Raw genomic sequence first — 14,051 nt, 5'->3', positions numbered from 1 at the left:
CAAGAAATTTTGTTAGTTCTCTTTTTTGTTGATGTCAAAAGGTTGAGATGTTTTCTTTTGGGTACAAGCGTTTGTGAAAATTTTACAACAATTTTTTCTCAACAATTGAGTACACAATGAGTGTCGAATTAATCAGTATCTTAAGTAGCCAAGTGACAGGCAATGTTGTGTTGTTGGAAACAATGGGAACTGAGTGAGCCGGTCTCTAAAGGAAATAGCTCAACAACACTATAATTAAACTTTGTGTCACAATATACTAATTAAGGAAAACAAACTATGTGACAAATCATTCTACAAGTGTACATGAGTAAAATAAATCATTTCATTCTCTCAATTTCGTATGGAGGAGTGGAAAAATAATCCTACTCTCAAAAAAATTACAACCCATTAAAATATTCCTAAAGATTCTCTTTCATAAGACAAACCAAACAAATACCTAGTTTGAAATGAGAACAAGAATTACCAAATAATCACGTGACCTATGTGAATATGACTTCCTCATATATATATAAAATTCTAAACCTAGTCCATACCTTACTATCCAATTGAGAAATTATATAATAAAGAACATATACAATATGTCCTAGTAACTCAACTCAAGTAATTATATAATAAAGAAAAAAGTATAATATAATATGATCTAACTCTTAAAAGAGAGAGTGGGCCCCATTGGATATCACGTGCCTATCTCCTTCCCATGCACTCGATCAACCCTTGTATGTCACCGCCTACATGAAGGGAATTGGAAATGATAAGGAGGGGATGACATGTAGGGAGTACGCAGGGGATGTGGTTCTGGTAGGAATGAGTAGGAAAAGGGACAAGGTAGATGATTAGTGGGGAGGGTAGTTAGTAATTGGGGTAAATAAATTAGGAAATAGTCTACTTAATTAGTTAGTAGGGATTGATATGTACTAAATGTATTTCATTGGCTCTTAACTAAATCCATCCTTTTCCAAGCTTATTTATATTACTACATCATTTTGTGGGTACCATCCCCACTAGGGTTTTCCCTTTGATCAAGGGTCTCCCTAGTTAACATATCTTGGTGTTATTTTGTATGTGTCCATTCTTATGGTTGTTGATTATATTGATCACATTTTAAAGGTTTAATAAGGTTGATAAAATTATATTGATCTGATAATTGACTCACCCCCCATCCTCATCTTGGTGGACTTCACTTTTTTAACAATATTGTCATCTATAAATAACCTATTCTAGCATGTGAAAAGTGGTGGTCATTTTATTGTCCTATACTATATATTAAACCCAACATATCATTGATTACAAATTATAAGTTATTCATTTCATATAAAAATATCTTTAACATTAATAAAAAATCACTTTTAAATATCAATAAAAGTTTGTAATAGTTAAATCTCCAAATCATTAAGAATATATATAAAATAATATACATAATTTTTTTAAGAAGATAATTTAAAATAATGAGCACCTTTCACCTTTATTAGTCTCCATAGTCTTTCATTCTAGATGTGATTGATCTCTTTAAAGAATGACTAAGAAATTATTGAAATATTTTATAGTTGTTCATATTTGGATAATATTTTGAGTAAAGATTTAAAAGCAAAATAGACTAACACTAATTTGAACTTTTTAAAAGTAGACAACTACCACTCACAATTTAAAAAGAAGGAAATAGAGATCTGGCTTTGAGTTAGAAAAGAAAATGAAAGATAACTACCATTTATACTATAAAACTTTGGTGATACACACGCACCTAACACTTTATTCTCATTAATGACCACCAATATTTTATTCCAACCTCTAGGGTGGTTTTTAGTTGTGAATATTCACAATTTTGTGAATTTTAGAAAATATTTGCTAGTAAATTGGCTAATAATTTAAGAATTAATGCAACCTAAATCACCACATTTTTATTAAATTTAGTTGTAAAATATTTATAATCGCTCAATAATTTATTTTATTGAAAAACTTAAACTCAAAGATTGACCACAATATTTGATACATGATTAGATTTAATTCACCTAAATTTTATATATTATCGAAGAAATTAAAATTAATTCACCAATAATTATCATAATTATTAGTTACTTTAGGAATATACTACCAATATTTAGTTTTCACTATTGATTTAAAATATAATGCAATTATCCTTGATCAATTTTACGATTAGTGAACTTCCTATTATTATTGAGATTTGCCAATATTTTCTACTCAAAAATTATGATTCCAAAATAATCACCACTATAAATAATATTTAAAATTAAAAAAATTGAGAGATTCATTGATAAAAATAATTTGGTTTTTCAAAATAATGAAAGATTCACCAATAATTTATATCTTTTTCTGTAGGGGGATTTCTTAAAGTTTACCATGCCAAACTCTCCATAAACAAATACATTCTGCTATACCTACTTATTTGTGTGACTTTAAATCCTATGATATAAAGTGTCACTTAATAAGCAAACATATGTTCAATAACAAGTGTCACTTATAATACAATATATATTTTATAATAAATTTTCTAAATTTGAACGTGTCTTATTTTAAATTTTTATAATGTTAGCTTCTTTATATGAATTATATTTTAATTCATAACTATTTATGAAGTTATGATAGAATGCATTGGCATATTATGTACATATGTATTATATAGGGGAAATGGTTGAGTATTTGCCCATGCTAACTTTTTGTATTTTTTTCCAGTTAAGCTCTACATTTATGGAGCTCCTTGTAGAACTGGTAGAGTGTGAGGTGAACGTTTTCTCGAAACCTACTACTAAGACCCTCCAATAACAACTTACCCAAAAAAATAGTACATTTTGCACAAATGGACCAATTAGCAACCAAGAAATCTAAAAAATGATCAACTATTAGTACATATGTGATTGGCTATTAGTACATGTGTGATTCTTTTTGGAAGCTTTTTATGGATAGTAATTAAAGAAGAAAAGACAGCCACAAACATGCAACTAACTCGTTTCCCCTACATGTTATTTATCTAGATATTCTAATTTCATTTATATCTATTTAATTGTATTTTTTTATAATATTTGAATATTATTTAGAAAAGCTTTATTCTATTATCAAAAATTCCATGTCAAAAACATGAGTTGTTTAAAAATTTGTCCATGTCTATTAATATTTACATTTGGAAAAAGTATTTCTACAATACATCGATAAATTTTATAAATAGACATTTCCATGAATATATAGTTCTACAATTGGATTTAAAAGGAGCATGATTTACATTTCACCAGTAGAAGAAGTAATAAAAGACACATGATTTAAATTTCATGAATGCACTATTAAAAAATAATATACTTAGTGACAATTTACAAAAAAAAAAAAAAAAAGACCAGGAATTGTGTGTTCAATTCCAAAGTTGATTCCAAGGGAAAGATATTTTCTAACTCAGGCGAAGATAAGTTTGTAGGGTTAACCGGCGGCGGAATCAATCTGTATCTACCATTCAACATCATATCTGCCACTCAACCCATTTTTCCTTAGCTTCTATAAATATTACTAAACAGTCCATAAAATATGCAGACAAACCATGGCAGCAGTTAGAGTACAATCTCTGGCAGGCAGTGGGATTGCAAGTATACCAGCTGAGTTTATAAGGCCATTGCACGAAAGGCCCGATGCAAACATTGAGTGCCCTTCTGTGAAAGTTCCCCTCATTGATATGGCCGATTTAGGTGACAAAACCATAGAAGAGATTGGAAGAGCTGCAAGTGAGTGGGGTCTTTTTCAGGTGGTGAACCATGGAATCTCTCAACAACTCATCCAACGCCTTCAATACGTTGGGAAGGAGTTCTTCGATCTTCCCCTCGAGGAGAAAGAGAAGTACTCCAACAATGCGGCAGCTGGTATTTTTGAGGGCTATGGCACAAAACTGGCCCATAATATTGATAGAAAGCTCGAGTGGATTGACTACTTTTTCCATGTTCTGTGGCCTCCTTCAAGATGTGACTTCAAATCCTGGCCTCGCCATCCTCCCTCTTATTTCTCTCTTTCCAGTTACTAACATTCATGTGTTTGTTTGTCTCCTATATTCTACATTCATCTGTTCTTGCTTATATGTTTTGGGGTGATGAATGGTGGTTGTGTTTATTGTAGAGAGGTGAATGATGAATATGCCAAAGCACTTATGGATGTGGTGAATAAGTTGCTCTCAGCCTTGTCTCTTCATCTTGGTGTAGAAGAGCACACCATGAAAGAGGAGCTTGGTGGTGATGATTTGGAAATGGAGATGAAAATAAATTACTACCCACCATGCCCTCAACCAGAACTTGCTTTGGGAGTAGAACCTCATACTGACATGAGTTCATTGACTCTTCTTGTGCCCAATGAAGTCCCGGGGTTGCAAGTCTACAAAGATGGCCATTGGGTTGGTGTAGATTATGTCCCCAATGCTATCACTGTCCACATTGGAGATCAAGTGGAGGTTATTTAATTCTTTGTATTCAATTCTCTTGTGTTTTTATTTGGTTTTGTATAGTAGTAGTGTAGGTTTTAAGCAATCAAAAGTATAGTTGTACATCATAGTGAAGACAAATGTATTGTTTGTAACGGTTGATAGAAATGGTGCAGGTTTTGAGCAATGGAAAGTATAAGAGTGTTCTACATCGTAGTGTGATGAGCAAAGAGAAAGTGAGAATGTCATGGCCTGTATTTTTTGCTCCTCCTGCAGGTAAAGTTATCGGTCCCATGAAAGAGCTCATTGATGAGAATAATCCTCCCTTGTACAATGCCAAGACTTTTGCAGAGTTTAAGCATCGTAAGATGAACAAGCTGAAGCAATGAATGTAGAAGCACTTCAAGCTGGATCACGAAAGAAATAGTTGTGCTCAAATTTAAGCAGGTCTAGCTTGCATTAATAGTTTGGATGAATTTTTTCAATTGTTACATCATCATCTAATATACTATTTAATGTATAAATAAAAATGACGACTCTAATAAGGTGTTTTATTGTATACATGAATTTTTTCAATTGTTACATCACCATCTACTACACTATTTAATGTATAAATAAAAATGATGATCTTAATAAGATGTTTTAATTTTTACTCTACCTATATGAAGTCTTGGATTTGCTTATTAGATTCTTATTTAAGTATCAAACATCAACACTAGTCTTAATCAATATGTGGCATGATAGTGTTGGAGTTAATGTTCCAACAATAGTCAATAATAATTGTTGCACATGTGGTAAACCTTGTTGAGTTGCTGACAACACAAGTTTAGTTTAGGTGTGAGTCAAAGAGTTCTAGTTTGAATCAAGTTTCGATTGTAGATGTGTTTGACCTAGGCATCCATAAGTTTCAGTTAGCTGTCAAGTTTGTGGGTGTTGTCAATCATGAAGTTGTTTGTTGTCAATCTAATTAACAGTCATTTAGGAATGTTGTTGAGTCAAGCTATTGTATAAATTGGTAACTAGTACTAAATAACATTAAGTTGGAAGTTCTTTCTTTTTCTATTTTGTTTCTGTTCTATTTTTTCAATATGGTATCAGAGCTATCTTCTTATTAAGTTCTGTCCATTAGAGAAGAAGTTGTTAAGAAGATGAGACTAGGAGAAGAGCCACTAGATGATTATGTTTTCATTGAAAAATTTGTTTGATTTTGAAGAGATCAATGCTTTGGAAAATAGGAAAAGCTGTGGTAGAGGCTAGATGTATGCTTAAATAGTTTGAGGTGCTATAGGATTAGAGAAACTATACCTTTACGAAGGTTATGAGACATCCCATGTGGAGATGGTGTGTCCAATAGTTCGGAGAGATCTGAAAGTCTAGAAGCTTGGCATTGTACCTTTACGAGGGTTATGAGACATTTCATTTTGAAATGGTGTGTCCAATGGTGTTTTGAGGTTGGATAATAGCCACATAAGTATGATAAAGTCTTACTCCTCTATGCTATATTTTCAAAGTATAATTTCTATATAAAGATTCCTTAGTTGTCACATTAAGTGGGGTTGTTGGAGTTAATGTTCCAATAGTACTCAATAATAATTGTTGCACATGTGGAAAACCTTGTTGAGTTGCTGGCAACACAAGTTTAGTTTAGGTGTGAGTCAAAGAGTTCTAGTTTGAATCAAGTTCTTATTGTAGATGTGTTTGAGTTAGGTGCCCATAAGTTTCAGTTAGCTATCATGTTTGTCTGTGTTGTCAATCATGAAGTAGTTTGTTGTCAATCTAATTAACAATCATTTAAGAATGTTGTTGGGTCAAGCTATTGTATAAATTGGTATCTAGCATTCAATAAAATTAAGTTGGAAGTTCTTTCTTTCTCTATTTTGTTTCTATTGTTCTATTTTGGCAATAGATAGAACATTGTGTGATGCCTTTTAGCTATTTTAGGTCACATTGGATTTTTTAAATAAACAATTTTAACTTTATTTCAATTTTTAATAAATAAGAAAAAATAAAAAGAATTGAAGTATAAAGTATATTCAAATACAACTAATAATCAAGAGGAGTCTGCAAAAGAGTCTACAAAAGAAACTGATGAAGGTGCAAAAAGTGTTGGAAAACAAGAAGAGAAAATCAGAAAAAGCTCACAAAAAAATTGGCACTTAAAGGAGTCCAAAATAAGTTAAATATGGTGATGAATAATGGATACTACTAATTGAATCTTCCAAATTTTTTGAAGATGTTGGATAAGATTTTCTTAATATGCAATTGGATATCTAGCTAGTAATCTCTTATGAGTTACTCAATACCAATGATCCAAGGAAATTTAGGCATTGACCATGTCTCTTCTCTCTATATATTGCATCTGGGTGTTGTACTATTTTATTCAACTCGACAAGAATTAATGAAATGTTAGAAATAAGTTCTAGCTCTATTGAAAATGCAATAAATTTATGTAAACAAGGTCTTCCTATAGTACGACATGATGAATTTGCACTTTTAATAGAGTAGTTATTAATTATTTTGGAAGGATTAAAGCAACATAAAACTACTACAGAATCATCCTCAAGGAGGGATATATTAAAGGGGATAGATCATAAAATATGTGATTACCTTCTCAATAGAATAGTTATTAATTATTTTGGAAGGATTAAAGAGCAACGTAAAACTACTACAGAATCATCCTCAAGGATGGATATATTAAAGGGGATAGATTGTAAAATATGTGATTACCTTCTCAATAGATGTGATGTCACTCATCTTAGGTTACAAGAGTCAATCAGAGAAATCGATAAACAAGTGGAATATGTATATGCAAATTTTTAAATTTTTGAATTCTTCATTTGGATGCACCAAATTGGAATTGGTATAGGAAATAAAATAGGAATGTACATATTCTAATTTTGGCTCAAAAATGAACTTTTGCAATTCCACCTAAATAGGTGGAATTGGAATATGTATTCCTATTCCAATTTCATTTATTTTAGAAAACATGAATTTTTGGATCCGGGAATTCCCCCATCAAATTCTGGATGAACCAAATAGAGAATAGAAATATGTACCCCCATTTTCTATTCCAAAATAACTATTCTAGAATAGCTATTCCTATTCCCATATTTCTATTCCCACAACCAAATGGGCCCTTAGAGGAAGTAATAGCAATAAATAGATTCAATCATTAATGACCCTCTTACACTATGAATTTTCAAGAAAAAATTAGCCTCATTTGAATATAAACTATTTCTATATTAGAAGCAATAGATTACAAAAAATAATGATAGTGATGCTATAAACTATTTCTATGTTAAATGCAAGAGATTACAAAAATTTTGATGCTAAAGAATGAGATGCATTTGATGTCCTTTATATATGTAAGAACCAAACCTTAAACAAGATTTCCAATTCACAAAAAAAATGCAAAAATTAGGGAAAGACTATGCCACATCATTGAATGGTGAAATAAGAAAAGTCAAGCATCTATGAATTTAAATAGGAATCAAGGTTAACATGTTGTTAACTCAAATTACAACTCATCATCATTGTTGTTCGTAAACAAGAGTATACAATAATCAATGAGAAATTTAGAGTAAAAAAACAATAGCTTGCTGATTTTGACACGAAAATACATTACAACATAAATCTATGGTGCTTAAATACTATGTATATGTACTTCATACATTCTTCATAAATGTGAGAAATGATATATAACTAACCTTTAAATTTACAATATTTGATAATCAACATTACACAAATAGAACGATACAATACATCATTGCTAAGATGAAGATACAAGACCAAAATGAAGGTTCTAAAACTTGACAGGTTCTTTGAAGTTTATCCAGTGTCCAGGCCCACAGATGTCGGCCATTTTCTAACTAAGATGGGAGTGTGGCCTAGGCGATTTTACCTTGCGAACCACATAGTGTTTACTCTCCCAAGATTCTTCCTAACAAATGAAGAACGCCCTGACCCTAGCACGAGAAGCCTAGCTTCCCAGAACAAGATGGATTAGATGGATCTGGTGTAGCTGTGAAACATAGTATACATATTCATGTGCCTAGCAACGTAATAACGGATAGTGATAGGGAAAAGAAAAGAACACTACACATTCTACTTATATGCAGTGAAAGAAAAATTTGTAACATATCTACCCACATGTACATTTCTTTTAAAATGAAGCATATCTACACGTATGCAAGATAATTTTAGTATAGTCACACACATATGCTACATGTTAGAACAACATACTTAAATGCATAATTAAAAAAATGGCTTGGCCAAGCACTAAAATTTAATAGCAATACTGAAGTAGAGACAAAACGTAATGAATCCTTTTCTTAGAATTCTGACAGGCTGAGAGAAGCAAAACGTAATGCATCCATCCCCACCCTCCCATATGGCACATTACACCCATCCATAAGGTAGTTAACATTGTCACACATCGAACAACAAAAAGTTAGTTTATTGGGAAAGGTTAAAAGGTTATTTTCAGCTTTATACCTTCATACTTTAAAAGAAATAGAATCTCTCATGTAAGTAATATAACAAAACATCTTGGAAGGAAACTGCTAATACAATAATACAATAATAAATAAACTAGTTCAATCCTTTTAGCGCATAGCTATATAATTATGACAACAGTAACAACATATATTAGGCCACATTAATGGTTTACAAATCACATCTACTCACTATCACTACAGGTCTACTTATTATTTTTGATCTGACAACTTATGAGTGTTTGCATTTCCATGGTGTTACACAACATGCATCATAATAATGGTGGAATACTAGCTCAATTACTCACGAAGGGAAAAAAATCCAACACACATCAGAAGTGGTTATCTGCACTTGTACAGTCAACTATTATTTTTCTAAGGTTTCATGGCAGCACATGTTCAACTAAAGAAGTATAAGATTCTTCTCTCATTTTTAACTACTATCAAAAGAAAGATTTTACCTTAAGCAACTATTTCACAATTTCCCCAACTGAATTTTCAATATAAATAATTATATTATTATTATTTCAAAACACCATAATTAAATGCAGACACTACAAACTACCAAGCATACCATAAATGATTCTGAACAAGAATTTCCTTAAATTCAGTCTGTGGTTAGTCTCGGGGTCTAAACACAACTCATTCATTGTTCTAGTTTCAGTTTAGATTATTCTATGAGAACTAATAATACATTTAATTCCTGATTTTTTTTCTTCAAATAACTACATTGTTAGCAATTCAAGTTAGTGTATTTCAAAGTCACAATCTTTTGGCTCAGCATTGGTTTGGTTATTATCATCACTTCCTCTTCCTTTCATGTCTTCCATCCACAAGTGAGTTTCTAGCTGAGTGTTAATGGTTTAGATTTCCTAAGACTCCTCTCATCTACCTGAATCTTGGCATCTCATGAGCACAACAAACCATTTAATAGGAGTTCGATGTCTAAATCCTCCAAAACAATATCAGGTTACATAATAGGAAAAAAACTAAAGTTCCCACACATAACGACTGTACATATAAAATATGTTTTATTTCTTCCTATGGAAAAACCATTTAACGAGTTATGGATACATATAGATTTGCCAAAAAAAAAGCCTCTAACAGTTTTTAAACAAAAGTATATTCAATCTATACTTTTAGATTTTGTGTGCTTGCAACTAAGATTTCTCAACGAAGTATAGATGCAAACAACAATTACTCTGCCTACCTCAATGCAAGAAAACTAATTTTGGCTAAAACAAGCAAGGACTTCATGGCAAAATTGCATGAAGAACAGGAACAAATAGTAAAGAAGGGAATCTGATTGGATTCGATTGATGTCTCCTATCTATGGAATGCTAGGTTTTTTTTTCTTTTGCTTCTCCCCCAGTAAAACTAATTTTAGAGCCCTATAAAAATGCCTTCTGTCCTTCCTCAAAAGCCCGAATCAAAGCCAACAACCCCCATTTTCATCCACCATTGTAAGTTCCTCTCAAAATTCTGAACGAAGATGACCCTTGTTGTTGTAACTGCCCCCAATTTGGGTGTATTCACATTTTAATTCTAGGGTAAATTCACGGGTGACATAAGCATATGTATTTTTATCAAATAAAGAAAAGATGTTTTATTTCCTAAGGTTATAACATCCGAAAGACGTATATCATAGCAGAATGTTATAATTAAAATTTCTAACTAAACAATTTATAGAAAAAAAACAAGTCACACACACACACACACAGAGTTAAATATTTCCATGAAAGAGATTAGGAAAGAAAATAAATAAACAACAAAGTAGATATACATGTAAATCCTTTACAACTCAACACATTTTTCTATGTGATAATGTGTGTGTGGGTACACAAGATGATCCATCCATCCCCTTCTGAGAGGCTAACCCTCTCTACCTCAAACACACTCTCGTCATGATGAATCTTGCATCTACTCAAACATGCACAAAGAAGATTAAGTATCCATTCATCGATAAACAACGTAATAGACATCGAAAATGTCATAATAACAATATAATATCACATGCATCAATATTGACAATGCATCATCATCATGAACATAACTTATAACATCATTTATCTCATATCCATATCTTCATCATAAAATGACATATTAAGCCTAATCATATTTAACATAGAAAGATATAACCAAAACTACCAATGCATTAATCATCCATCTAATCACACTATTAACCTCATCATAAAAGAGTATTCAACTTAAATCATTTCGTAAATCCAAGTCAAATCAAGGTTTGACCAAGTCAAAATTGACAAGGTTTCCACATAATCGCCACATAGGCAAAGTCAAAGAAAGTCACAAGACAAGTTGTGACAATAGAGAATTTCAAAAGCTATTTTCATGATTAGAAGAATCATGTGAAAAAACTATTTTCCATCTAAAAGATATTGTGGATCTAGAACTAGGTTATAAGATTAAAATTTCCAAGGGAAATGAGCTACGTGAAAAAGAGTTCAAGATTCTAGAGAACTTAGGTGTTGCAAAGGAACTTCTTGTGACACTTTAATGTCACTTGTAGTCTAGTATGGATGGATTGAAGTCTTTATGGAAATGGTTGAAAACAAACATTGGCTTAATTCTTCAATCATAATATATTTGTTTCTACAAAATTTAAGTTTCCTATTGGCTTTATACATATACTCAGCGACTGTGTGTATTTGTAGACATATATGTGGAAGAAAACATACACACATACATACAAATATTTAAGTATGCATTCTTCTGTGTTTAGATTATAGAGAGAGGAAACCATATCAATTTAGCCTTTACACAAGAAATTTTGTTAGTTCTAATTGTTGTTGATGTCAAAAGGCTAAGATTTTTTCTTTTGGGCATAATTTTCCCATAGATGACAAAGGGGAATATTGTTACATACACATATTTTTGGTAATCTAATGTCAAATCTTTCTTTGGACAATATATTTATGTTTTTATTTAATTTTGTGTACCTAAAAAAGTACACTTTCAACATTTTACATATATGGTGTCATATGATTTTGAATGATTTTTTATAGTACATTTCTAATGTACTTTGGTTCCCTTGAGAACCCTGAAGATATTTTTTGAAGATTACTTGCATGTGCACTGATTTACTATCTCCCTATTTTTTCTCTCTTTTTGTCATTATAGCTCATGGTTTCATAGTGGTTCTCTTCATGTTGTGTAGATATTGCCAAATAGATATTACATTACATTTTATGTATCTCTCTATGCTCCACTTCTAATGGGTCATTCCTTTGGGTTAAAGTTCAAACACTATGCAGGACTGGTACATATGAGAATGCCTTGTTTGTTTTTCTCTCTTAGGGGCTTTTTGATATTGCAATTATATGACCTTGACAAATGATGGATAATGGATAGGTGACATAAATATCACATACCAAGGTTTGATTCTCATGCTAAGAGTGTTAAATAGTCAAAGATGACTTATTTTTTCCAAGCTTTAATTTTTCCTTAGGGTGTCATGTTTAAGGGTGGTGGATTGTGGGAAACTTTTTACTTAGACATGAATCTCTAAAATTATTTATTTTTGTTATTTATCAATATCTAATGATACCTTAGGCCATGTGGTTGTTGGAAATATAAGAGGAGTAATTGAGAGGGGAGGGGTGAATTAGTTACTACTAAAATAAATCCCAGATCCCTTAGATGTCAGTACAAAATAAAGTTTGAAAATTGAATACTGCTGATGCATGTTAAACACACATAAAATGCTTTAACTCAATAAGTACTAATTATGATAATATTTAGATGTTATCTGTGATTACCCTTACTTTAACTTAGTTGCAAACACATAAAATAAAATAGCATGAACACATTTGACACCAAGATTTAACCTGGAAACCCAATTTGGGAAAAACCACCAATTGCAACTAGTTACTGTTTTCACTCTTCTGAAGTGAGCCCTATTAGGAGCCAACCCTATTAAGGGTTATACAACATACTATTAAGTGTGACCTTGTTAAAGGATTTAATCACCCTCTTAGGAGTGTCCTTGTTAGAGGTCTTAAGACAGTTCAATAGAACTGCCACCTTGTTAAAAGATTTACAAATAGCTGTTAAACCAACTTTGTTAACTGATTTAGATCACTGCTACAATTGTTAGAGAGTAACAATGAGATAACCTGATTTGAATGCAACTGAATTTACTAATTATATATCTCTTTTCTAGCTTGTACTTGATCCTTTCTGATCGAATATATCTTTTCTACTCCATAATGATATTCTACTTATCCTTCAAATTCATTTCCTCTTTTCATCATTAAATCTTCAATACATTCATAACTTATTGCCTATTTTTGAATCCACAACTTGACCTTATACTTATATCTTTCATTGTCAAATCGACTCATATATAATTTTGAATAATTAATATTCATCATCTTAGTCGTCTAGAACCAATGCATAAATCAATTAAGCTTAATATGCCAAAAACAAGAAAATCTTTCATTAGCCGACCCTGCTTGGTAGACACTAACTCATAAATGATTTCTTGTATTAACCAATAGAAGCTTGGTTAACACTAAAAACTTTCAAATATCCTTTGGCAACTGAGTGAGCTCAGTTAACACTGGTTCCATCTAACTTTTCTTCATTAATGGAGTGAGCTTAGTTAATACTCATCTTCTACAAACTATCCTTCGACACCTGAGTGAGCTTGGTAGATACTACCTTCTTAACTAGGCAAACATAGGAATGCTCAATAGACATAGAAAACTATCTTCACTACCCGAGTGAGCTCAACACACACTAACTCATAATTATATGACATTGTGTGACATCAAAGACAATACACAATTAATCATTTATATCCAACAATCTACCTCTTCGACATTGATGGCAACACATGTCATAACACATTGAAATTTTAGAACAATAATAAAGTAAGGAACATATCCTTAGTTTTATTTATGATAACTTCCTCTATTAGTGTAAGCTCTTCCTTTCTTCAATTTCTCCCTCTGTCTACAATAGCTTCTACCAAGTTCATTCTTCCTCATAGATAATTCTTCATAAAGTTTCTATGATAAAAAAATTCTCCCTCTTAAAGAAAACTTTTCCTTCTTTGGAATGACACAAATTTCTATGAGATATGATAGTAAACTTCTCCCTCTTTGATAACACATGCCAAAGACAACAACTTTGTT

General features: G+C 31.5%; 1 protein-coding gene and 1 pseudogene across 1 annotated transcript; both read left to right on the top strand.

The window, feature by feature from the left end:
• Positions 1-3,510: 3,510 nt before the first annotated feature.
• On the top strand, positions 3,511-4,254 carry LOC149575182 (flavonol synthase/flavanone 3-hydroxylase pseudogene; annotated as a pseudogene).
• LOC149575181 (flavonol synthase/flavanone 3-hydroxylase-like) lies at positions 4,079-4,961 on the top strand. The gene is made up of 2 exons (XM_089815026.1): positions 4,079-4,432; positions 4,579-4,961. The coding sequence occupies exons 1-2, from the start codon at positions 4,079-4,081 to the stop codon at positions 4,789-4,791; spliced, it is 567 nt and encodes a 188-aa protein (XP_089671152.1). The 3' UTR covers positions 4,792-4,961.
• Positions 4,962-14,051: the final 9,090 nt, after the last annotated feature.

This window comes from Cupressus sempervirens, chromosome 2, assembly GCF_028749045.1.
Source record: "Cupressus sempervirens isolate cs-2001-9-10 chromosome 2, ASM2874904v1, whole genome shotgun sequence".
Classification (NCBI taxonomy): Eukaryota; Viridiplantae; Streptophyta; class Pinopsida; order Cupressales; family Cupressaceae; genus Cupressus; species Cupressus sempervirens.
This window is presented reverse-complemented; position numbering and strand designations above follow the sequence as displayed.

Coding starts and splice junctions, on each gene's coding strand:
- LOC149575181 (XM_089815026.1), top strand. CDS start 4,079: ATGAATGGTGGTTGTGTTTATTGTAGAGAGGTGAATGATGAATATGCC. Junction 4,433..4,578: donor ACATTGGAGATCAAGTGGAG/GTTATTTAATTC, acceptor GAAATGGTGCAG/GTTTTGAGCAATGGAAAGTA.